A 25,123-nucleotide genomic window follows, 5' to 3' on the forward strand; every position below is an offset into this window, starting at 1 on the left:
ATGTTTGCTACACCCATGTTCATGCATATGCACAATAGCCAAAAGGTGGAAGCAACCCAAATGTTCATCAGTGGATGAATGGATAAACTGTCAGAGTCCCTGGTGGCTGAGGGATTAATGATCCAGTGTTGTCACTGCTGTGGTGTGGGTTTGATCCCTGGACTGGGAACTTCCATATGCCTTGGACACTACCAAAAAAAAAAGTGGTATATGTATACAAATGCCGACATGCTACATATGTGGATGAACCTGGAAGACCTTGTGCAAAGTGAAATGAGACACACAAAGACGTAGTGTATGATTCTGCTTATATCATGTACTTAGAATAGTCAAATCACAGAGACAGAAAGTGGAATAGTGATTTCCAAGAGCTATGGTGGAGAGTGAGGAATGAGTTTTTTAATAGGTACAGAATTTCAGTTTGGGTGATGAAAAAGGAGATACTGTTGAAGGCTGCATAACAATATGAATGTACTTAGTTAACTATGCACTTTAAAGGGTAAATTTTATCTTTGTATATTACCAAAGTTTACAAAAAAGACCCTGTTTAATTATAAAAAACATTTTTTTTTTTTGGTGATAGAAATTCTGGCCAAAAAAGCAAAGTAAAACTTTCCACTGGAGTTCTCATTGTGGCTCAGAGGTAACATACCCAACTAGTATCCATGAGGACGCAGGTTTGATTCTGGGCCTTGCTCAGTGGGTTAAGGATCTGGGGCTGCGGTGAGCTGCGGTGTAGGTCACAGACATGGCTCAGATCCCACATTGCTGTGGCTGTGGTGTAGGTCAGCAGTTGCAGCTCTGACTTGACCCCTAGCCTGGGAACTTCCATATGCCTCACATGCAGCCCTAAAAAGAAAAAAAACAAAACAAAAAACTATCCACAATACCCCAAAGCCTAAGAGACAACAGTTTAAGTAGTTTTCTACTAGTCTTTTTAATTAAAAAAAATTTTTTTGGTCTTTTTTCGGGGGGGGGGCGCATTAGCGGTAAATGGAGGTTCCCAGGCTAGGGGTCAAATTGGAGCTGTAGCTGCCAGCCTAGCCCACAGCTTCAGCAACACAGGATCCGAGCCGTGTCTGTGACCTACACCACAGCTCACGGCAACGCTGGATCCCTAACCCACTGAGCGAGGCCAGGGATCGAACTTTCATCCTGATGGATCTAATGGGATTCCTTACCACTGAGCCACAACAGGAACTCCTCTACCTGCTTTTAATGTCATGAAAATTTCCTCATATTCTCCTACTATATCTTTTAAATTTTTATTTTTATTTTTTGCTTTTCAGGGCCACACCTGAAAACCCACTGAACAGGGCCCAGGATCAAACCCACATCCTCATGGATACTAGTCGGGTTCGTTACAACTAAGCCACATGGAAACTCCTGCAATATCATTTTAATGGCTACATCTCTTCTGTTGTACGACTCCATCACAATTAAACTGACTAAACCAAATTCATATTGCTAGTTTATGTTTCTTTTTCCTCTATTAAGATGACCATATGGTAAGCTTTGTTACAAATATTTACACACATTTATGAATATTTACTTAAGTGAAATTTCTAAAAGTGGAACTGTGAGTCAAAGAGAACACATTTAAAAAATATCTTTAACCAGATTGCCCTGAAATGGTCATACCAGTGTATGTATCCACCAAAAGTATATTAGTGTCTGTTTCCCAAATCTTTAATTTTTCTGTTTTATTTATAAAACAGAAACAAACTCACAAACTTGGAAATCAAACTTAGAGCTACCAAAGGGGAAATTGTGGGGGGGAAGAGATAAATTGGGAGGATGGGATTAAGACATACACACTACTATATATAAAATAGGTAATAAGGACCCACCGTATAGCACAGGGAAGTCTACTCAATGTTCTGTAATAACCTATATGGAAAAAAAAGAATGGATGTATATGTATAACTGATTTACTTAGCTGTAAACCTAATACAGCATTGTCAATCAACTGCATCCCAATAACATTTTTGAGAGCTATTATTATTTACTTTCTTTAGTTTCTGAGACTCTTGTGCACAAAATACACTGGGAAGTGCCCATATAACCAGTACAAAAGTAATTACAGCTAAAGGAACTTTCATGACTAATGACCAGTAGGACAGGAGAACATTGGAAACTAGGTAAAAAGCCTTGTCTGAGAAGACTATGGCCTGTTGGAGTTCCCATCGTGGCTCAGTGGTTAACGAACCCGACTAGGAACCATGAGGTTGTGGGTTCCACCCCTGGCCTTGCTCAGTGGGTTAAGGATCTGGTGTTGTCGTGAACTGTGGTGTAAGTCGCAGACGAGGCTGGGATCCCGCATTGCTGTGGCTGTGGTGTAGGCCAGCAGCTGTAGCTCTGATTAGACCCCTAGCCTGGGAACCTCCACATGCCACGGGAGTGGCCCTAGAAAGACAAAAATAGAAAAATAAAAAAAAAGATTATGGCCTGTTAGGAGCAGAGGCAAACACAAGTTTTATGGGCTTAAAGCTTATGCAATTTGCAGGTTTCTCTAACAGAAAATATATGAATTCATGAATGTAAACTTAAGCACAAGGCCTTGGAGGAAGCCTGTTAACTTTAATGAGAAATTCACCACCGGGTGAAACCCATAGCTTATGAAAAAGTGGGAAAAATTCTCCAGGATGAAAGGGAGATAATGTTTGCCTAAATGGAGCAACATGAGAGTCCAGTATAACAAAATGACAACTACTACCTCATTTAGCTATTTGTACATCCATAAGGAAAGAAGCTGAGGTCACAAAGCTAGTAAGATGCTAGGCCTCTTAGTTGTGGAACGGTGTGGAAAAATTAACATACACACAAAACACAAGAAAAACACCATTAAAAAATTTTTATTAGAGTATAGTTGATTTACAACCTTGTGGTAGTTTTAGGTGTACAGCAAGGTGAATCAGTTATACATACACATAAGCACTTCTTTTTATTTTTTTTCCTTTAGCTGCCCCAAGGCACTGCAGTTCCCGGAGCAGGGATCAGATCACAGGATCCTACATAGGATCCTTTTATTTTTGTCTTTTTAGGGCAGCACTTGCGGCATATGGAGGTTCCCAAGCTAGGGGTCAAATTGGAGCTGTAGCTGCTGGCCTATGCCACGGCCACAGCAGTACAGGATCTGAGCCATGACTGAGACCTACACCACAGCTCACAGTAACCCTGGATTCTTAACCCACTAAGCAAGACTGGGGATCTAACCCATGTCCTTGTGGATACTAGTTGGGTTCCTTAACTACTGAGCCATGACAGGAACTCCCACATAGGATCTTTTAACACACTTAACCCACTGTGTTGGGGGGGCTGTGGATGGACCTGTCTTGGCACTGCAGAGAAGCTGCTGATTTCCTTATGCTACAGTAAGAATGCCTCTGTTCTTTTCCAGATTATTTTCCTACACAGGTATTACAGAATACTGAATAAAACCAAAAACCAACCCCTACCTTTTTACAAAAAAGAAACAGACTCACAGATTTCTAAATCAAACCTACGGTTACCAAAGGGGAAATGTAACAGTGGGTAGGAGGGTGAGATGTATAAATTAGGAGTTTGAGATTAATATATATACACTACTATATATAAAATAAGCAACCAACAAGGACCTACCGGACATTTTAAAAGGTCTATGACTATTAACCGGTGTGAATTACTCAACAAAGTGATGAAACTTAATTCCAGCCCACTCCTCCTGGCTATTAAGTTTGGCGACTTGACACATTTGCTAAGTGCCAGGTTCCTTCGGGGGCAGCCCTGGTCCAGCCTACTCCAGCTCCTGAGAGGTAAAGCCAGGAAATCCGTTCCCGAAGTAAAAGTCCTGCGTCTCGGTTTTCCCTCTTACTTTGAAAGACAGGCTGCTTACTGATTGGCAGGACTTCCCTGCTACCCCAATTTCAGCCGACTGCTCGCCACCAATGGGTGCTGAGACTGCAGTTAAGTAGCCTGCCGCTAGGGGACCTCTGACTACTTTCTAACTTTCGTAGGCTCTTCAATCGCCCATATCTGAAATAAGGCACAAAATGGTGGCCTCGTATCTGGCTCTCCTGCGAGCGACGAGACTTTACCAAGTGGGCCATACGAGCTGCGGACGGTTGGTAGGGCTTCCAAAACTAAGGACCGCTAACCCAATCTCTTGGACCCCATTCCGGATGGCGGCGACCGTGACGCTGGAGCCCGCGGGCCGTTGCTGCTGGGACGAGCCGGTGCGCATTGCTGTGCGCGGCCTGGCCCCAGAGCAGCCGGTCACGCTGCGCGCGTCCCTGCGCGACGAGAAGGGCGCGCTCTTCAGGGCCCACGCGCGCTACTGCGCCGACACCGACGGCCAGCTGGACCTGGCGCGCGCGCCCGCGCTGGGCGGCAGCTTCGTGGGGCTCGAGCCCATGGGGCTCTTCTGGGCTCTGGAGCCCGAAAAGCCTTTGCTACGGCTGGTGAAGCGGGACGTGCAGACGCCCTTCGCCGTGGAGCTGGAGGTGTTCGACGGCCACGAGCCCGAGGGCGGGCGGCTCCTGGGCCGGGCTGTGCACGAGCGCGACTTCCTGCCGCCCGGGGTTCGGCGCGAGCCGGTGCGCGCGGGCCGGGTGCGCGCCACGCTTTTCCTGCCTCCAGGTGAGCCGCGGACTAACATAACTGTAAGGCAAGGGGTAGCTCCCAACATTCTGGAGGTCCGCGGGGCCTGAAACTTTCTGGGAGACAGGAATGGGACAGTAAGGTTGACTGGGGAGGTGCTCTGCCACTCCAAAATAGAGGTTAGGCCAAAGACATCATACGGAAAGAGAAGAGGTAGTTGTAATGTAAAGAAAAGGAATAGAGATAGGGCGTTTCCACTGTGGCTCAGCGGGTTAAGAGCCCGACTAAAATCCAAGAGGAGGCAGGTCTGATTCCTGGCCTCCATAAGTGGGTTAAAGGTTCTGGTGTTGCAGCAGGCTGAGTCGCAAATGCCTCTGGGAACTGGCGTTGTTGCAGCTGTGGCTGCGTAGGCTGGATGCCTTCTGGCCTGGGAACCTCCATGTGCCAAGGGTGCAGCCCTAAAAAGACCAAAAGAAATAAGTATAGGTAGTTTCTAAATCTCACTGGCTGTTTCTCATTGCCTGGGTTGCTGGGGTGGTCAGTTTCTTGAAGGAGATGCAATGTACATCTTTTCTTGTTGTGGCCAGTGGCTGATGATTCTTTCCTGTTGATGACTCTTCTGCTGTGATCTGTAACGGACAGTTCTTTGCATAATTAATGTGGAGTGGTACTGCTGAGAATTCCCCTTCTGTCTTCTGAAATCCAATGTGAGGTTCCCCTTTATTAATTTTCACAGCACCAGCAATGTACGGGGGACCCAGCTGTCCACATCCCCACTAGAATCTGGCATTCCCAATTTGGGAGGAGGGAGCAGAGAGGACATTGATTTTTACTGTTTTCATTGTCTGTACATTATTTTTAATCACAAAAGTAGTGCATGCTTTTTGTAAAAATCTGTGGGGCTTTGAGGCTCTGGGTATAGAAGGGAACGTGGATTTAGCCTAAGCCACTGTCTGGATCTTTGAAGACCAGAGCCATTCAGCATTTCTGATTGTCAACAGAAAACTCTGACATCACCAAATAGGCAACACGTGGCTTCTGACACCACTGCAAAGAGCTTCAGGAATTGTTTAGTTTTGTCTTTTGTTTCTTCCCAAGAACCTGGCCCCTTTCCTGGGATCGTGGACCTTTTTGGAGCTGGAGGGGGCCTTCCAGAATACCGAGCCAGTCTGCTGGCTGGAAAGGGTTTTGCTGTGATGGCGCTGGCTTATCATAACTACGAAGACCTCCCCAAAGGCATAGAGAATGTCCACCTGGAGTACTTTGAAGAAGCTGTGAACTACTTGCTTAGTCACCCTCAGGTTGGAAATTCTCTACGTTTTGTGTTCTTGTACCAGCTTTCCTCCTCTTAAGTGTTCTGGGTTATCACAGACCCTGACAAGTTCCTGACAGCCCCTCCCTGCCCTCAGCACACACTACCTTCCATAGTCACTTCTCCCAGACCCGTTCTAAGCAATTAGATGTTGCTCTCACAGATTTCCTGGCTAGTAAAGATGGTCACATGGAATTTTAAATGCCAGTGGTTTGCAGTATTTCTTTACAAGCCCAAACACATTGAGAAGCCTGGGTTTGACACAGGAAGTAGAGGGAAAGGGGAAAGGGATCAGTCTCCAGGAGGCAGCCTCCAGCTTAAAGCCTTGTGTTTAACAGCCCTCTCCTCCGTGTGTCCCTCTGAGAGCAGGTATCCAGTCTTAAGGAAGCACCCTTTGGCGAAGAACCTAGGGGGTAGGCAATGTCTTCAGGGTTCAGGTTATCAGAGGATTAGAAGATAAGCCTTGCTTTATTTTGTAATTCAATCACAGCTCAAGGTGGCTGGATTCTTTGGAGCTCTTAGCAAAGGCAATGGGGTGTAGTGCAACCAGCTTAAGATGTGCAATAGAGAAAAGTTAAGTGTGAGGTTGTTGTGGGTTTTTTTTTATTTTGATTTTTATTATGATTATTTTTATGCTTTTTTTGTCTTTTTAGTGCCACACCTGAGGCATACAGAGGTTCCCAGGGTGGGGGTCTAATCAGAACTACAGCTGCCAGCCTATGCCTCAGCCACAGCAACACCAGATCCGAGCTGCATCTGCGACCTACACCACAGCTCACGGCCAACACAGGATCCTTAACCCACTGAGACCAGGGATCGAACCCAAAACCTCATGGTTCCCAGCTGGATTTGTTTCCTCTGCACCACGACGGGAAGTCCTAAATCTGAGTTTCGATCTTGGCAATTTCTAGCTCCATGACCTTGGGGCCCTTGTTTCCTCCTCTCAAAAATCAGGATGACGATAATATCCTACTCCTAGCACCTTTATGCAGAATAAACGGTTGAAATCAGTCAAGGGTGCTGCTGTAGAAGTCACGAGAAAGAAAGGAGACTGCTGCGGAGAGGTCAGTCAGAAGGCCGTTTGTAACACAAGAGTCTGGTAATTGACAAGAACAGTCCTTGTGGAATAGGGCAAACCCAAACCACCCTGGAGAGGACCCAGCAGGGAATGAAGACAGGAAAGAACTACAGACCAAGTTTGCTTCCCTTTTGTTGTGAAAGGGAGTAGAAAACTAGGGCAGAGTGGATTTGAGGTCAAGGGACTGTTATTAAAATGCAAGAGGTATGCAAGTTCCCTGGTGGCCTAGGAGTTAAGGATGTAGAGTTGTCACTGCTGTAGCTCGGGTTTGATCCCTGGCCTGGGAACTTTTGTATGCTGCAGGTGGCGGCCAAAAAAAAAAAATTTGGTGTAAGAGGTACAAGAGCATGAGGTACACGGATGGAGAGGAGCCAGCAGAGAGGAAAGTTGTGGAGGAGAGAGAGCGAGAGGGAAGAAGTGACTGCAGGAGCAAAGTCCTTGAGAATGAGAGTGTGTGGGATACCAAGCACAAGCGGAGGAGTGGCCTTTGATAAGAACAGAGCTACTTGGGAAACAGGAAGGAAGATGGAGCTTGAGTACACGTGGAACTAAGTAGACCTGGCAGGGGAAAGGGAGGACCGGTTCCTACGTACTAGCTCCTATGTTCTCCGTGAAGTAGGAAGGGATGAGAGCGAAGGAGGACAGAGGTTAAAGGGGGCTTACAGAGGTAGAAGACAAGGTGAAACGACTTCTGGAGAAGTGGAAAGCAAACACCAGCGCAGCGTGGCAGGATCGAGGGGCGATGTGGATGCTCATTTGAAATCCATCATCATGACAGGACTTAAGATCTGTTGGCACAAAGGTCATTTTTTTTTTTCTCCAGTACTGTTCATTTGCTCAAATGCTGGCCTGGAGGAAGTGAATAACAGGTGGATTCAACTGAGGTTAGCTCCTTTCCAGGTCAGTATGATCAAAGAAAGAGAGGTATTAAAGGAGTTGAGAGCATTTGCAAAGGAGTGATTAGAATAAAGAAGCTTGAAATCTAAACTGTACGAGGTGGCAAGTGAGAACTTGAGAGAGGTACGGATAGAGAAGAAAGTGGTAGTCAAGGGTTCAGAGGGCTGGGCGTGGGCGGTAAGAGAATGGCTAAGGTGGCGGTGAAGAAAGAGGTGATTAGCGAGGAGAATGCTTGAAGGTGAGATCGATGTGCTTACTGATGACTCTGCTTAGGTTATGACAGTGGGAGTGTGTGGCTGAGAGAAGATCACTGGTGGTTTGGAGGTCAGGGAACTGAGAGGCCAAAGTATTCTGTAGTCATTCATGTGGTTGCTGGAGGCAATGCTGATGGAGAAACCGGGAAAGCAATATAGAGGGAGGATGAGTCAGTGGCCCAAGGCTGCAGACCTTGGTAAATGGAAGAGCCCAGAGTCAGGCTCAGTTCCACCTGACTCTCAAGTCCAGGCACTGCTCCCCACACGGCACTGTGAGCTCAGAAGGACTCACTCTCCTTTTGCCTTTGTCCTTTTCTCAGGTGAAGGGTCCAGGAGTCGGGCTGCTTGGGATTTCCAAAGGCGGTGAACTCTGCCTCTCCGTGGCCTCCTTCCTGAAGAGCATCACCGCCACCGTGGTAATCAATGCCTCTGTGGCCAACATCGGGGGAACCTTGCACTACAAGGGTGAGACCCTGCCCCCTCTGGGCACCAACCCAAGTCGAATCAAAGTGACCAAAGATGGCGTTGCAGACATTTTGCATGTCCTCAACAGCCCTTTGGAGGGACCTGACCAGAAGAGTTTCATTCCTGTGGAAAGGGCTGAGAGTGCCTTCCTGTTCCTTGTGGGTCAGGATGACCACAACTGGAAGAGTGAGTTCTATGCTAATGAGGCCTCTAAGCGCTTGCAGGCCCATGGGAAGGAGAAGCCCCAGATCATCTGCTACCCAAGGGCGGGACACTATATTGAGCCTCCTTACTTCCCCCTGTGCCGGGCTTCTCTGCACGTCTTGGTGGGCCGCCCTGTCATCTGGGGAGGGGAGCCCAGGGCTCATGCCATGGCCCAGGTGGATGCCTGGCAGCAGCTCCAGACTTTCTTCCACAAACACTTGGGCGGGGAGAAGGGGACTATCCCAACAAAACTGTGATTGGGTCACATCTGATTGGGTGGCATCCTTGATGCTAATCTCTCCTGGGAACAGCTGCCAGAAGTTGTGTGTCCGTGTGTGTAGTTTTTTTTCTCTTCAATAATTACTTAAGAGTTCTTCCCCCTTCACTGTTAGAGTGAACATACCAAGAAGTTTTCAAGATTTTTATAATTACATACTTTTTCAGTTGTTTGAGGGGAGAGTGATGCTCTAGAAAACATAAGAGATGGAGAAAGCATACCTTTTAGTATCTAACAACATCCACCTGACAAAGCTATAGCCCTGAAAGGAAAAGAGCAATACCTGACTAACAGTGCCTGGTACACGACTGCTGCTCAGTAGCAATTTGTTGTGTTACTTATTATTATGTTTGAATATGTATAATAACTAATAAATGTTATCTACTGTGGAAAAAAAGCATATACACGGAGTTCCCTTTGTGGCTTGGTTGAAACGAATCCAACTAGGAACCATGAGATTGCAGGTTCAATCCCTGGCCTCGTTCAGTAGGTTAAGGACTGGCGTTGCTGTGAGCTGTGGTGTAGGTCTGAGACGTGGCTCCGATCCTGTGTTGCTGTAGCTGTGATTCTACCCCTAGCCTGGGAACCTCCATATGCCACGAGTTGGCCCTAACAAAAAAAAAAAAAAAAAAAGGAAAAAAGCATATACAATGTCAAAAATTTTATCCTTTAAAAAAAAAATCTTTTTAAGGCCACATCCATGGAATATGGAAGTTGCCAGGCTAGGGGTAGAATCAGAGTTGGAGCTTCCGCCCTACACCACAGTCACAGCAACCACAGATCCTTGCCCCATCTGCGACCTACACTGCAGGTCTTGCAAGAATATACAATGGAGAAAAGATAGTCCTTTCAATAGCTGGTACTGGGAAAACTGGACAACTACTGGCAAAAGTATGAAATTAGAACACTTTCTAAGACCAAACACAAAAATAAACTAAAAATGAATTAAAGACCTAAATGTAAGAGCAGATACTATAAAACTCTTCAAGGAAGACACAGGCAGAACACTCTTTGACATGAACCACAGCAATATCTTTTGGATCCACTTCCTAGAGTAACACAAATAAAAAACCAATGGGGAGTTCCCATTGTAGCTCAGCGGGTTACGAACCTGACTAGTATCCATGAGGATGCATGTTAGATCCTTGGCCTCACTCAGTGGGTTGAGGATCCAGCCTTGCCGTGAGTTATGGTATAGGTCTCAGACACAACTCAGATCCTGCATGCTGTGATTGTGGTGCAGGCCAGTGGCTGCAGCTCTGATTTGACCCCTAGCCTGGGAACCTCCATATGCCACAGGTGCTCCCCTAAAAAAAAAAAGCAATAAATAAGCAAATGGCATGTAATCAAACTTAAAAGCTTTTGCACAGAAAAAGAAATAAGCAAAATGAAAAGCCAACCCACAGAGCAGAGTAAAATACTTGTAAATGAAGCGACTGACAAGGGATTAATCTCCAAAATATAGAAACAACTCACACAGCTCAATATCAAAGAAACAAACATCCCATCAAAAAATGGGCAGAAGATCTGAATAGACATTTCTCAGAAGAAGACATACACATGGCCAAAAGACACATAAAATGATGCTCAACATTGCTAATTATTAGAGAAATGCAAATCAAAACTACAGTGTGGTATCACCTCATACCAGTCAAAAGAGTCATCATCAGAAAGTCGACAAACAATAAATGCTGGAGTCAAGGTGGAGTAAAGGGGACCCTCCTACACCACTGACAGGAATGGAGATTGGTACAACCATTATGGAAAACAGTATGACGTTTTCTTAGAAAACTAAAACCAGAACTCCCATATGATCCAGCAATCCCACTCCTGGACATGTATCTATAGAAAGCCATGACTGCAAAAGATACATGCACCCCACTATGCAGTGAAATAGTTCACTGCAGCACTCTTTACAATAGCTATGTGGAAACAACCTAAATGTCCATGGACAGAGAAATGGATAAAGAACAAGTGGTACATATACACTGTGGAATATTACTCAGCAACCAAAAATAATATAATAATGTCATTTGCAACAACATGGATGGACATAAAGATTTTCATACTGAGTGAAGCAAGTCAGAGAAAGACAAATATCATATAATATCACTTATTGTGTAGAATCTAAAAAAAGAGGAAAATGAACTTATTTCCAAAACAGAAGCAGACTCATACTTCAAAAACAAACTTGGGATTAACAAAGGAGACAGGTCTGAGGGGGAGGGATGGATTGGGCATTTGGGACTGGCATGTGCACACTACTGCATATGAAGTGGATCATCAATGGTGACCTACTGTATATTGTAGGGAACTCTATGCAAGACTCTGTGATAACCTATATGAGGAAAAATGTGAAAAAGTTTGGATATGCGTATGTGTTAAACTGAATTACTTCGTTGTACAGCAGAGATTATCACAGCATTGTCAACCAAAAATATTTCAATAAGACTTTAAAAAATGAAAAAAATAAAAAGAGCTCACATAAGTCTCCTGAAACATACAGGTAGGAAATGTATGAGAAAAAAGTTAAGGCATAGAAGACAATAACACATACTCTGTTCTACCAACAGCAATGGCTGTGGTTTTGTTCGTTTGTTTTTTGCTTTTTAGGGCCACACGTGTGGCACATGGAAGTTCCCAGGCTAGGGGTTGAATCGGAGCTGCAGCTGCTGGCCTATGCCACAGCCACAGCAACATGGGATCTGAGCCACGTCTGTGACCTACACCACAGCTCATGGCAACACTGGATCCTTAACCCACTAGGCGGGGCCTGGGATGGAAACTGCATCCTTATGGATATTACTCAGGTTTGTTACCACCGAGCCACAGAGGGAATTCCAACAGTTGAGGTTTTGGATTAACACAAAATAGAATAGCCCACTCAGGACCAAGCTTACTTATTTTTAAGAATTCAAGGAGTTCCCATTGTGGCTCAGTGGTAATGAACCCAACTAGTATCCATGAGGATGAGGGTTCGATCCCTCGCCTTGCTCAGTGGGTTAAAGATCTGGCATTGCCATGAGCTGTGATGGAGGTCACTGACATGGCTTGGATCTCTGAGTTGCTGTGGCTGTGGCTGTAGTGTAGGCTGACAGCTGCAGCTCTGATTTGACTCCTAGCCTGAGAACTTCCATATGCTGCACCTGCGGCCCTAAAAAGCAAAAAAAAGAAAAAAAAAACTCAAGAGAAAACACAACCACAGTGTAAAGTTATTCTGTACTCAGGAAGCATGTGGTCCCAGAAGATGAGGCTAAGTATGTGTAGACAACTTCTGGCCCCAGATTAAAAGTCTCCCTCTGTACAGATGTGAAAAGAACATCTTAAAAAATTTTCTAATCTTGTAATGAAGAATTAACACTACTAAAAGAGATGCCTGATCTTTATCCTGGCTACTAGGAGGTAATCTCTAGGCTTTTGGAATGTAATGACTGATAGCAGTATCTTTGCTCAGGGGGCCTTGGCTTCCACTGGATGATTTAGGGTTGGGGCTGTCCACACCAGAAAACCAATAGTGTGATTCAGAGTGGAGGTTTTGGGTACTGGTCCCTCTGGAGACTGAAGACTGAGATCAATCATGTGTACAATCAATCAATCATGCCTATGTAATGAAGCCAAATAAAACTCTAAACACTGGGGTTCTAGTAAGCTTCCTGCTTGTGCAAATTACTGCATATTAAGGCCAGGAGAGTAACACATCTTGCTGCATTAATATCAGTCCAAATGAATTCAAGGCAAAAATGTACTATTAATAGGTAAAGGAGAGGATTATCTAAAAGTTCAATTCACCAAGAAGATATAACAATTCTAAACTTGTTGGAATTAATAAGATTAGTTTAAAATACAAAGGAAAAAAGTATTTGAAGAAAATACAGGAGGTTTATTTTTTTAATCTGAAAGTATTTATGTTTGGGTTTTCTCAAAAGCAGACCCTAAAACTATAAAACACTATTGAATCAAAGTAAGAAAGAACTAAAAAATGGATAGAACCCATTTCATGGATCAGAAGACTTAGTATTAAGTCTTAGTTAACTTAGTTTACATTAAGATGGCAGTACTCTCCATTACTGGCTGAATTGTGGCTCCCCAAAATTTATGTTGAAGTTCTAATCTCTAATACCACAAAATGTGACTGTATTTGAAAATAGGGCTCCTAAAGAAGTAAATAAGGTAAATGAGGTCATATGTGTAAGGCCCTAGTCCAATATGACTGGCGTCCTTATCTTAAAAGAAGAGGAAATTAGAACACAACCATGCATGAGAAAAGACCCCCAGTAAAAATAAAACATGGTGACACCTTGATCTTGAATTTCTATTCTCCAAAACTGCCCCCAAATACGTTTCTGTTGTTTCAGTCACCCTATCTGTGACTGGCAGCCCTGGAAAACTAATACACTCTGCAAAATGATCTTCAGATTCAAAGCAAACTCCATCAAAACTACAGCTGGCTTCTTTGCATAAACTGGTAAGTTGATCCAGTTTCCTTTCAAAACTCAAGAAACCCATAATTTTGATAAAAGAAGAATACTGCTGGAGGACTCATAATTCCCAAGTTTAAAATTTACCAGAAAGCAAAAGTAATTAAGACAACGTGGTACATGCATAAGGACTGAAAAAGATCAATGAAACAGAAGTGAGATTCGAGAAATAAATCCTCACATTTATACTCAATTGATTTTTGACAAGAAAATCCAAGGGGTGGGGGAAAGAATGGTTTTTTCAACAAACTATTGACACAACAGGATAGTCACATGCAAAGAATGCATTTCTTTTAAACAATGAGTTGCAACGTTTTATTTCAGGTTCCCTCTCTCTCTTTTTTTCTTTTTTCCTTTTTGCCACACCAGCAGCATGTGGAAGTTCCCAGGCCAGGGACTGAAGCTGCGCCACAGCAGTGACCAGAGCCACAATGGTGAAAACACAGGAACCAGAACCAGCTAGGCCATCAGAGAGCTCCCAAAGAATGCATTTCAATCTTACTTCATAGCAAACACAAAAATTAAAAAAGAGTTAAAGACATTAATGGAAGAACTGTAAGTGTAAAATTCTTAGGAGAAAATGCATAAGTAACTCTTAGTAGGCTTGGATTTGATAATGGTTTGACATCACAGTACAAACACCAATAGAAAAAAACAGATGAATTGAACATTAAAATGGAAAACTTTTATGCATCAGAAAATACCATGAAGAAACTGAAAAGATAATACACAGAATGGTAAGAATATTTCCACATAACATATATGTTAGGGACTTTTATCCGGAATATACAAAACACTTTTTCAATTCAATAGTAAAAAGCAGCAAAGGAAAAGCAACTAGTAACATATATGAGACTCCCAGAGGAATGTCAGCTAACTTTTCAGCAGAAATTAGGTGGACCAGAAGGAAGCAGCATGATATATTTAAAATGATGAGAGGAAAAAACCAAAACCAAGAACACTCTATCCAGCAAGGCTATCACTCAGATTTGAAGGAGAGTGAAAGAGTTTTATTTTTTAAATTTTTATTTATTTATTTATTTTTATTACTCAAATGAATTTATCACATCTGTAGTTGTATAATGATCGTTCACAGGATTTCCATCCCATAACCCAAGGACATCCCCCCACCCCCCAAACTGTCTCCTCTGGAGACCATAAGTTTTTCAAAGTCTGTGAGTCAGCATTTGTTCTACAAAGAAGTTCAGTCTGTCCTTTTTTCAGATTCCACATGTCAGTGAAAGCATTTGATGTTGGTGTTTCATTGTATGGCTGACTTCACTTAGCATGATAATTTCTAGGTCCATCCATGTTGCTAAAAATGCCGGTATTTCATTCCTTTTAATGGCTGAGTAATAGTCCATTGTGTATAGGTACCACATCCCCCCCCCCTTTTTTTTTTTTTTTTTTTTTTTGTATTTTTGTGGTACCACATCTTCTTGATCCACTCCTCTGTCAATGGACATTTAGGTTGTTTCCATGTCTTGGCTATTACAGATAGTGCTGCAATGAACATCGGAGTACATGTGTCTTTGCGAGTCCTGGTTTTCTCTGGATAGATATCCAGGAGTGGGATTGCTGGATCAAATGGTAGTTCTATGTTTAGTTTTCTGAGGAATCTCCATACTGCTTTCCACAGTGGTTGCACCAATTGACAATCCCACCAACAAGGTAAGAGGGTTCCTTTTGCTCCACACCCTCTCTAGCACTTACTGTTTGTAGACTTTTTGATGATGGCCATTCTGGCTGGTGTAAGGTGGTCCCTCATCGTGGTTTTGATTTGCATTTCTCTAATGATGAGTGATGTTGAACATGTTTTCATGTGTTTTTTGGCCATCTGTCTGTCTTCTCTGGAGAACTGCCTGTTTGGATCTTCTGCCCATTTTTTGATGGGGTTGTTTTTTGGTATTGAGCTGTAGGAGGCGTTTATAAATTTTGGAGATTAATCCCTTGTCAGTGGGTTCATTTGCAAAGATTTTCTCCCATTCTGTGTGTTGTCTTTTTGTTTTGTTTAGGGTTTCCTTTGCTGTGCAGAAACTTTTCAGTTTGATTAGGTCCCATTTGTTTATTTTTGTTTTTATTGTCAATACTCTTAAGAGGTGGGTCTGAGAAGCTGTGAGAGTGAAAGAGTTTTAAAGACAAGCAACAACTAAAAGAGTTCAGTGCTACTAAACTACTTTAGAAGAAATGTTTAAAAAAACCTCCCGAGGTAGAAAAGAATAGGCCACAACTAGAAATATTAAAAGTATGAAATCAGAAATCTCATTGGTAAAGGCACAGTAAAGGTAACTGACCAACCACTTATAAAGCAATCAGGGGGTTAGGGGAGGGATGGACTGGGAGCCTCAAGTTAGCAGCTGCAACTATTAGATATAGAATAGATAAACAAGGTCCTACTGTACAGCACAAGGAACTACATTCAGTAATTTGTGTTAATCCACAATGGGAAAGAATATAAAATGAATATATACATATTTATGTATAACTGAATCACTTTGCTGTACTGCACAAATTAACACAATATTGTTTCTGGTTTTTGTTTTGGCCGCACAGAGGCATATGGAGTTCTCAGGTCTGGGTTAGATCCAAGATGCTGCAGTTGAGACCTGTGCCACTGATATAGCAATGCCACATCCTTTAATCCACTGTGCTGGGCTAGGGATTGAACATGTGTCCTGGCACTGCAGAGACACTGCCCATCCTGTTGTGTCACAGCAGGAACTCCAATATAACACTGTTAACCCACTATAATTCCATTAAAAGAAAAAAAAAAGACAAAGTAGTCAAATCACCTATATCCAAAATAAGTAAAAATATACAAAAAACGATGTAAAACATGATGTCACAAACTGTAAAAAGAAAGTGGGGTTGGGAGGGTAAAAATGCAGAGTGGTTAAAATACGTCTGAAATTAAGATATCAGAAACTCAAAATAATCATATATATATTTCTATGACTAAACCCCCCTGGGAGTCAGCAACAAAATTCTCAAATAGATATGTCCACACACACAAAAGAAAGAAATCTAAACATAACACTAAATATTGGGATCAAATAACAGGGAAGAGAGAAACAAAGACAAAAGAAACAAAAAAGAACTACAAAGCAACCAGAATACAATTAACAAAATGGCCTAAGTACACACCTATCAGTAACTAAATGTAAATGGACTAAATGTTCCAATCAGAAGACAGAGCGGCTGGCTGCATGGGTAAAACACCAAGACCCATCTATATGCTTCCTACAAAAAGGCTCACTTCAGGTCTAAAGAGACAAACAGAATGAAAGTGAGGAGATGGCAATAGTATGCCATACAAATAGAAAATAAAGGAGAGCCATGACAGTGATAAATATATCAGACAAAATAGACTTTAAAACAAAAATTGTAACAAGAGACAATGAAGGATCTTACATATGATAAAGGGATCAAACCACTTGAACATATAATGCACCCAACATAGGGGAACCTAAATGGTATGTAGTATATAAAATTATAAAAATAAGTATGAGCAAGCAAAAAGGGAGAAACTCACATTAACACAACAACAGTAGGGAACTTTAACACTCAACTCACATCAATGAACTACTCATCCAGTCAGAAAATCAGTTAGAAACACAGGTCTTGGAGTTCCCTTCGTGGCTCAGTGGTTAACAAACCCAATAGGATCCATGAGGATGCAGGTTCAATCCCTGGCCTTGCTCAGTGGGTTAAGGATCCAGCATTGTCATGAGCTGTGCTGTAGGTCACAGACGTGGCTTGGATCCCAAGCTGCTGTGGTTGTGGTGTAAGCCAGCAGCTGTAGCTCCAATTCAATCCCTAGCCTTGGAACTTCCATATGCTGCAAGTGCAGCCCTAAAAGGCAAAAAGAAAAAGAAAAAACACAGGCCTTAAGTGACACATAGATTAGATGGACATAATAGATGTATCTAGAACATTCTAGCCAAAAGCATCAGAATATATAAATATATTCTTTTCAAGTGCCTATGGAACACACTGTAGGATAGATCACATGTTAGGTCACAAAACAAGTCTGGTAAATTTATTTTTATTTATTGATTTATTTTTTGTCTTTTGTCCTTTTTAGGGCCATACTCACGGAGTATGGGGATTCCCAGGCTAGGTGTTCAATTGGAGCTCTTCCTGACAACCTAGCCAGAGCTACAGCAATGCAGGATACAAGCCGCGTCTGCAACCTACACCACAGCTCATGGCAATGCCGGATCCTTAACCCACTGAGCAAGGCCAGGGATCGAACCTGCAACCTCATGGTTCCTAGTTGGATTTGTTTCTGCTGTGCCATGCTGGGAACTCCAAGTCTGGTAAATTTAAAAAAACTGAAATCAAACCAAGCATCCTTTTCAACTATAACTCTGTAAGAAAAGAAATCAACTACAAGGTAAAACTGCAAAAACACAAAGGTGGAGTTCAAACAATATGCTACTAAACAACTGATGGGTCACTGAACAAAATCAAAGAAAGTGTTATTAAAAAAATACTTAGAGACAAATGAAAATAAAAATGTAGTGAGCCAAAAGCTATAGGATGAGGGAAAATCGGTTCTAAGAGGGAAGTTTATAGGGATACAAGCTTAATGAGGAAATAAGAAAATATCGCAAATAAACAACCTAACCTTAACACTTCAAGGAACCAGAAGAAGACCAAAAAACCCATAGTGAGAAAAAAAGAGAAAGAAATAATAAAGAGCAGAGGAGAAATAAATAGACAAACAAAACATTAGAGAATATCAATAAAATTAAGAGCTGATTCTTATACACAGAAGTAAACTCAAAATGGATTATAGACTAAAACATAAAACACGACACCATAAAATTCCTAGACGTGATAGTAAGTAAAACATTCTTTTATATAAATCATGCCAATGTGTTCTTAAGGCTAGTCTCCCAAGGCAACAGAAATAAAAACAAAACCAAAACAAATGGGACCTAGTCAAACTTACAAGCTTTTTTGCACAGCAAAAGAAACCATTAAAAAAAAAAATGAAAAGAGAACCTACAGAATGGGAGCAAATATCTGCAAGCTAAGCAACCAATAAGGGCTTAATCTGCAAAATATACAAACAATTCATATAACTCAACAACAACAACAAAACAATTTAATTAAAATATGGGCAAGAGACCTAAATAGACCTTTCTCCAAAGAACAGATAAAGATGGCCAGTGGGCACATGAAAAGATTCTCAACATTGCTAAATACTAGAGAAATGCAAATCAAAACTACAATGAGTTACTACCCCACACCAATCAAAATGGCCATTATTTAGTAAGTCTACAAATAACAAATGCTGGAGACAGTGCAGCGAAAAGGGAACCCTTCTACAATGTTGGTGGGAATGTACATTGGTACAACCACTATGGAAAACAGTATGGAAGTGCCTCAGAAAACTAAATATAGAACTACCATATGACCCAGCAATCCCACTCTTGGGCATATATCCAGACAAAACTTTCCTTGAAATAGACACATGCACCCGTGTGTTCATTGCAGCACTATTCACAATAGCCAAGACATGGAAACAACCTAAACGTCCATCCACAGTTGAATGGATTAAGAAGATATGGTATATGTACACAATAGAATTCTAATCAGCCATAAAAAGAATGAAATAATGCCATTTGCAGCAACAGGAGTGCAACTAAGATTATCACACTAAGTGAAGTAAGTCAGCAAGAGAAAGACAAATACCATATGGTAGCACTTATATATGGAATTTAAAAGATGGCACAAATGAATCTATCTACAAAACAGATACAGACTCACAGACATAGAGAATAGACTTGTGCTTGTCAAGGCATGGGGAAGGGAGTGCAATGGGCTTGAGAGTATGGGGTTGGTAGATGTAAACTACTTCATGTAGAATGGATAAACAACAAGGTCCTTCTGTATAGCACAAGGAATGATATCCAATCTCTTGGGATACACCATAAGGGAAAAGAATATAAAAAAGGAATGAGTACATATGTATAACTGAGTCACTTTGCAGTACAGCAGAAATTGGCACCATATTGTAAATCAAGCATACTTTAAAAAGTCTGTTGCTTTTCTATACACTAACAACAAACTGTGAGAAAGAGCAATGAAAACCAATACCAGTTACAACTGTATCAAAAAGAATAACAGGAGTTCCTGTCATGGCACAGCAGAGATGAATCCAACTAGTGTCCATGAGGATGCAGGTTCGATCCATGGCGTCACTCAGTGGGTTAAGGATCCGGTGTTGCCGAGAGCTGTGGTGTAGGTCGCAGATGCAGCTCAGTTCTGGCGTCTCTGTGGCTGTGGTGTAGGCCAGCAGCTGTAGCTCTGATTCAACCCCTAGCCTGGGAACTTCCATATGTCACATGCGCAGCCCTTAAAAAAAAGCAGCAAAATAGGAGCTCCCATCGTGGCTCAGTGTGTTAAGAACCTGACTAGTATCCATGAGGATGTGGGGTCAATCCCTGGCCTCATTCAGTGGATTAAGGATCCAGCCTTGCCACAAGCTGCAGCACAGAATAGAGATGTGGCTCAGATCTGGCATTGCTGTGCTGTGGCTGCCAGCAGCAACTCCAATTTGACCTGTAGCCTGGGAACTTCCATATGTAGCAGGTGTGGCCCTGAAAAGACAAATAAATAAATAAAACTCATCAGTGTGAAAAAGCAAAAAATCAACCAAAAAAAAAAAAAAAAGCAGCAAAATACACATTTTTCTCAAGTGCACATGAAGCACTCTCCAGGATAGATCATGTGTTAGGCTCACAAACAAGCCTTAATAAATTGAAGAAAACTGAAATCACATAAAGCACCTTTTGCGACCACAATGCTATGACATTAGAAATCAACTACAAGAATAAACTTTAAAAAACACAAAACACAAGGAAGCTAAACAACATGTTACTAAACAACCAATCACTGAAGAAATTAAGAGGAAATAAAAAAATACATAGAGACAAATGACACCAAAACATGATGATATAAAACCTCGGATCCTGTGTTGCTGTGGCTGTGGTGTAGGCTGGTAGCTCCAATTTGCCCCCTAGCCTGGGAACTCCATATACCACAGGTGCAGCACTACAAAGAGAAAAAAAAAAAGGAAAAAAAAAATGGGCAGGAGCTCTAAACAGACATTTTTCCAAAGAACACATACAGATGGCCAAAAGGCACATGAAAAGGTGCTCAACATCACTAATTTTTGGAAAAATGTAAATCAAAACTACAATAAGCTATGACCTCCAACACGTCAGAATGGCCATCATCCAAAACGGTACAAATAGGAGTTCCCGCTCTGGTGCAACAGGATCAGTGGCATCTTTGGAGTGCTGGGATGCAGGTTCGACCCCCAGCATGACACAGTGGATTAAGGATCTGGCATTGACACAGCTGCAGCTGAGGTTGCAACTGTGGCTCAGATCTGATCCCTAGCCCAGGAAGTCCATATGCTGGGGGGGGGGGGTGGCCAAAAAGTTAAAAAGAATAAAAGAAAAAATTAAAAAAGTGTACAAACAATAAATGCAGAAAAGGGTGTGGAGAAAAGGGGACCCTCGTACCCAGTTGGTAGGAACATAAATTTGTGTAAGCTCTGTGGGAAACAGTATGGAGGTTCCTCAAAAAACTAAAAACAGAACTAGCATATGATCCAGCAATCCCACTCCTGGGCATGTACCCAGGGAAAACCATAACTGGAAAAGATACATGTACCCCAATATTCACTGCAACACTATATATAATAGCCAAGACATGAAAGCAACCTGGACATCCATCAACAGAGGAATAGATAAAGATGTGGTACATGTATGCAATGGAAGGTTACCCAGTGATAAAAAGAATGAAATAATGCCAATTGCAGAACACAGACAGATTATCACACTAAGTGAAGTATGTCAGACAGAGAAAGACAAATATCATACGACATCACTTATACATGGAATCTAAACAAATGATGCAAACGAACTTATTTACAAGACAGAAACAGACCCACAGACTTCAAAAACAAACTTACATTACCAAAGGGGAAATGTGGGTGGGAGACAGCTAAATTAAGAGTGTGGGATTTACATATATACACTATGACACTACTATATGCAAAATAAATAATCAACAAGGACCTACTATATAGCACAGGCAATTCTACTCAATATCCTGTAATAACCTATATGGGACAAGAATCTAGAAAAGAATGGATATGTGTATCTGAGTCCCTTTGCTGTGTAGCTGAAACTAATACAACATTGTAAATAACCATCTTCCAATATGAAATAAAAATTCAATAAAAAAACAAAACAAAAAAGAGCAGATGCTTAATAGCATATATCATTACAGAATGGAAAAGTAAAATAACAATGAGATACCATACACACCTATTAGAATGACTAAACTCTAAAACAGCAACAAAACCAAATGCTGGAGAGGATATGGAGCAGGAGGAATTCTCACTCACTGCTGGTGAAAATGCAGAACATTGCAGCCACTTGGAAAAGTTACCCTCTTCTAACAAAGCTAAACACAGCCCTATCATATGACCCAGCAATCACTCTCCTAGGGCTTTATCTAAATAAATTAAAAATATATGTCCACATAAAAAACTCCACACAGATGTTTATAACAGCTTTACTCATAACTGCCAAAACTTGGAAGCAACACTGATGTGCTTTGAATGTGAATGTGAAGGTGAATGGATAAACAAACAACCGAATATTTATCAGAAATAAAAAGAAGTGAGCTATTGGGAGTTCCCTTGTAGTGCTGGGGGTTCAGAATCTGGTGTTGTCAGTGCAGCAGCTCAGGTCACTCCTGTGATGTGGATTTGATCCCTGGCCCAGGAAATTCCATAGCTACAAATGCAGCCAAAGGTGAGGGGGGGAACGAGATATCAGGTTTCAGACAAACATGGAAGAAGCACAGGTGCATATTGCTAAGTGAATGAAGTCAATATGAAAATGTCATACACTGTACAGGTCTAACTACATGATATTACTGGAAAAGGCAAAACTACACCTAAAAATATCAGTGGTTGCCTGGTGATAGGAAGAGGGGACAAACAGGTGAGGTACATGATGTTTTTAGGTCGATGACAATATTCTGTAGGATACTATAATGGTGAATACATGACATTGAGCATTTGCCAATTTCTATAGGACAATACAAGCCTCAGAGATAATGGCAGGTTTGGTTCAGACTATCACAATAAAGTGGGTCGCAGGAATTTTTTGGTTTCCCAGTGCATATAAAAGTTATGTTTGGAGTTCCCACTGTGGTACAATGGGATCAGTGGCATCTTGCCAGCGCTGAGATGCAGGTTCGATCTTCGGCCTGGCACAGTGTGTTAAAGATCTGGCATTGCCCCAGCTGCAGCTTAGGGCACAACTATGGCTCAGATCTGATCTCTGGCCCAGGAACTACACATGCCATGGTGTGGCCAAAAAAGGGAACAAAAAGTTATGTTTACACTATATTGTAGTTTATTAAATACACAATAGCATTATGTCTTTAAAAAACTACACACTACCTAATTTGAAAATGATGCTGCTGGAAAATGATGCCAATGGATTTGCCTGTTGCAGGGTTGCCACAAATCTTCAATTTGTAAAAAAACTTAATATCTGTCAAGAGCAATAGAAGGAATTATGCCTATATCACTGAAATTAAACTTAGACTTTAGTTAATAATAATCTATCGATATTGGTCCATATACTGTTGCAGAAACTGCAAAAACCGTGGCAGTGGAAGGAGACAAACAGCACTCGGAGATATGGAAAAGCAAGGTTTATTCAGCACCGGTGCGGGCTCAGAGGAGTCACCTCCAGAGTCTGAGCACCAGGTCTTTGTTCTCAGTCACTTTTATACACTACAGGGTCTTGATTTTCCCATGTAAGCATCCCAGACCTCCCTCCATCCCCAAGCAGACAGTGTTCCTCCCTAAGAAACTGAGCAAGCAAGGTTACAGAAGCAGAACTGATAAGCAATGCTGGGTACCTAATTAGCAGGGCTGCTGGCTTGGACAGAGAGCACACAGTTGTTACATTATTACAAGAAGGGTGGCATAGTGATGAGCACAGCTGGAAAGGCTTGCAGCTGCCTTCTTAGCCAAGGGGGGGTTGTTCTTTAGTTAAAACTCCATTTCATTCCCCCCTCTTGATGTTCAGGGTGCATCTGCACCCTTTACAGATCATCATGAGTCATAACCCTTTGGTAGCCTCTAATAAGTAGCAGGTGGGAGGCTGTTTTTCTTTCAACCATGGTTTTTATAAAACCTTTTATAATATTTATCAGGAGAGGTACAAGGCAGGGAACAAGTAGGCACCCTGCGAGTATAACCATGACTATTCCGACCATTGTCTTAATTCCTCCCAACCAAGAGAACCATTTACCAAAGAGACTGTCTGCATCCCATCCTTTCCAAGTTTGTACAGGTACATGGGCTAGTTTAGTCATGCGGTCAGCAATTTCTTCTACCACCTTTCCGGTGTCATTTATTTGTAGACAGCAATTACTTAAGTTAAATTTTCCACAAACCCCTCCTTCAGAAGCAAGTAAATAATCCAAGGCCAAGCGATTTTGGTAGATTGCACTGCACATTTTAGTTTGTTGTTGGGCCAATATAGTGAAGGCCCTTGCAGTGTCATTTGTTATAAGTTCCAAAACCGCCTGTAGTCTGATGATGCGGTTCAGCATATAGATAGGGGTGCGACATCCCCAAGAGCTATCCTCTGCCCAGGTGGCAGGTCCATAATATTGAATTATCCATTCTGGGGGCCATTCATCATCTTTTTAGTCTCTAATTTGGAGAGCCCTCCGGTCTCTCTGGGCACCCTGTGCCCTATATATAGGAACTCCCAGTTGTTCCCCTCGTGATAGTGAGCGCAGGAAGAAGGAAGGTCTGATTGTTCCCAGTACACATGCCCCAGCCCAATTTGGGGGGGAGTATGGAATAGGCCATTTTTCCCACAAATCCAATATAATCCCTTTGGTGCCCGCCTTTGGATATTAGTACTGATATCTTCCCATGCCGTCGAAGGAGGGAAAAGTTAGACAAGGGATTAGGCTTGGGCTCTGAGCGATTGGAGGATGACCACCATTGAGTCTTTTGGGCAGTCAGATTATAATACCTTAGGCCTAAACATGTTAGGCTTCCAACTGAAACATTAAACCGTCCTCCCCGCCTCGCAAGACAATTTCTCCCTATAATAGCAGTTCTGAGGAGCCATACCCCATCGGTGAGTTGGGGGTATGCAGTCTCATTATGAGGCTCTAATGGGTCCAGTTCTCTGGCTTTCCAAGGCCAGTGGTCTCCTGTGTTTATTCCCCCGCATACATAACAAGAGGAGACCTTGAGAGTTTGTGCAATAGTTTCTGCCAGGGCTAAGAACAAGTTCTTAGTTGTGGCTGGAATGGGAAGTGGGGTGTTTCTTATCTCTTCATAAAAGGAATGAAAGACGCTGTGAGAGGCAGCTTGGAGTGCAAACGTGATTCTCTGGAAATGTAGCACAGCTCCAGGGTCAAGGCCTCTTCCATCAATGCGAATGCTTATTTTGAAACCCTCCTTCCATTTGGGCTCACTGGAATTGAAAATAGTGAAATTAACTGGGT

General features: G+C 42.2%; 2 protein-coding genes across 8 annotated transcripts in view; one reads left to right on the forward strand and one right to left on the reverse strand.

The window, feature by feature from the left end:
• HEATR4 (HEAT repeat containing 4) overlaps positions 1–25,123 on the reverse strand; it is an 81,737-nt gene that overhangs the window by 44,905 nt on the left and 11,709 nt on the right. For 2 of the 6 annotated variants that reach the window (XM_084969692.1, XM_084969694.1), the window contains one exon: positions 1,851–1,890. The exons of 2 other annotated variants lie outside the window; for them this stretch is intronic. The gene's annotated coding sequence lies outside the window, so the exon portion shown is untranslated. Of the gene's footprint in view, positions 1–1,850; positions 1,891–3,621; positions 4,299–25,123 lie in introns of those variants that run through there. 2 more of the 6 variants (XM_084969696.1, XM_084969695.1) reach the window with 2 other exon arrangements.
• LOC110255331 (acyl-coenzyme A thioesterase 1) lies at positions 3,978–9,462 on the forward strand. Of its 2 annotated transcripts, XM_021099494.2 has the most exons (3): positions 3,978–4,617; positions 5,677–5,879; positions 8,440–9,462. In XM_021099494.2, exons 1-3 carry the CDS (start codon positions 4,032–4,034, stop codon positions 9,043–9,045), a joined length of 1,395 nt encoding a protein of 464 aa, XP_020955153.2. In that variant the 5' UTR covers positions 3,978–4,031; the 3' UTR covers positions 9,046–9,462. The 2 variants fall into 2 exon arrangements, with proteins under 2 accessions (XP_020955153.2, XP_084825889.1); XM_084969763.1 differs by lacking the exon at positions 5,677–5,879.

The sequence above is a fragment of the Sus scrofa genome, chromosome 7, assembly GCF_054392235.1.
Source record: "Sus scrofa isolate SSC_HxYL_T2T_F1_AM1 chromosome 7, Sscrofa_HxYL_maternal_Yorkshire_Landrace_v2.0, whole genome shotgun sequence".
Taxonomy (NCBI): Eukaryota; Metazoa; Chordata; class Mammalia; order Artiodactyla; family Suidae; genus Sus; species Sus scrofa.

Coding starts and splice junctions, on each gene's coding strand:
- LOC110255331 (XM_021099494.2), top strand. CDS start 4,032: ATGGTGGCCTCGTATCTGGCTCTCCTGCGAGCGACGAGACTTTACCAA. Junction 4,618..5,676: donor CACGCTTTTCCTGCCTCCAG/GTGAGCCGCGGA, acceptor TTTCTTCCCAAG/AACCTGGCCCCTTTCCTGGG. Junction 5,880..8,439: donor ACTTGCTTAGTCACCCTCAG/GTTGGAAATTCT, acceptor TCCTTTTCTCAG/GTGAAGGGTCCAGGAGTCGG.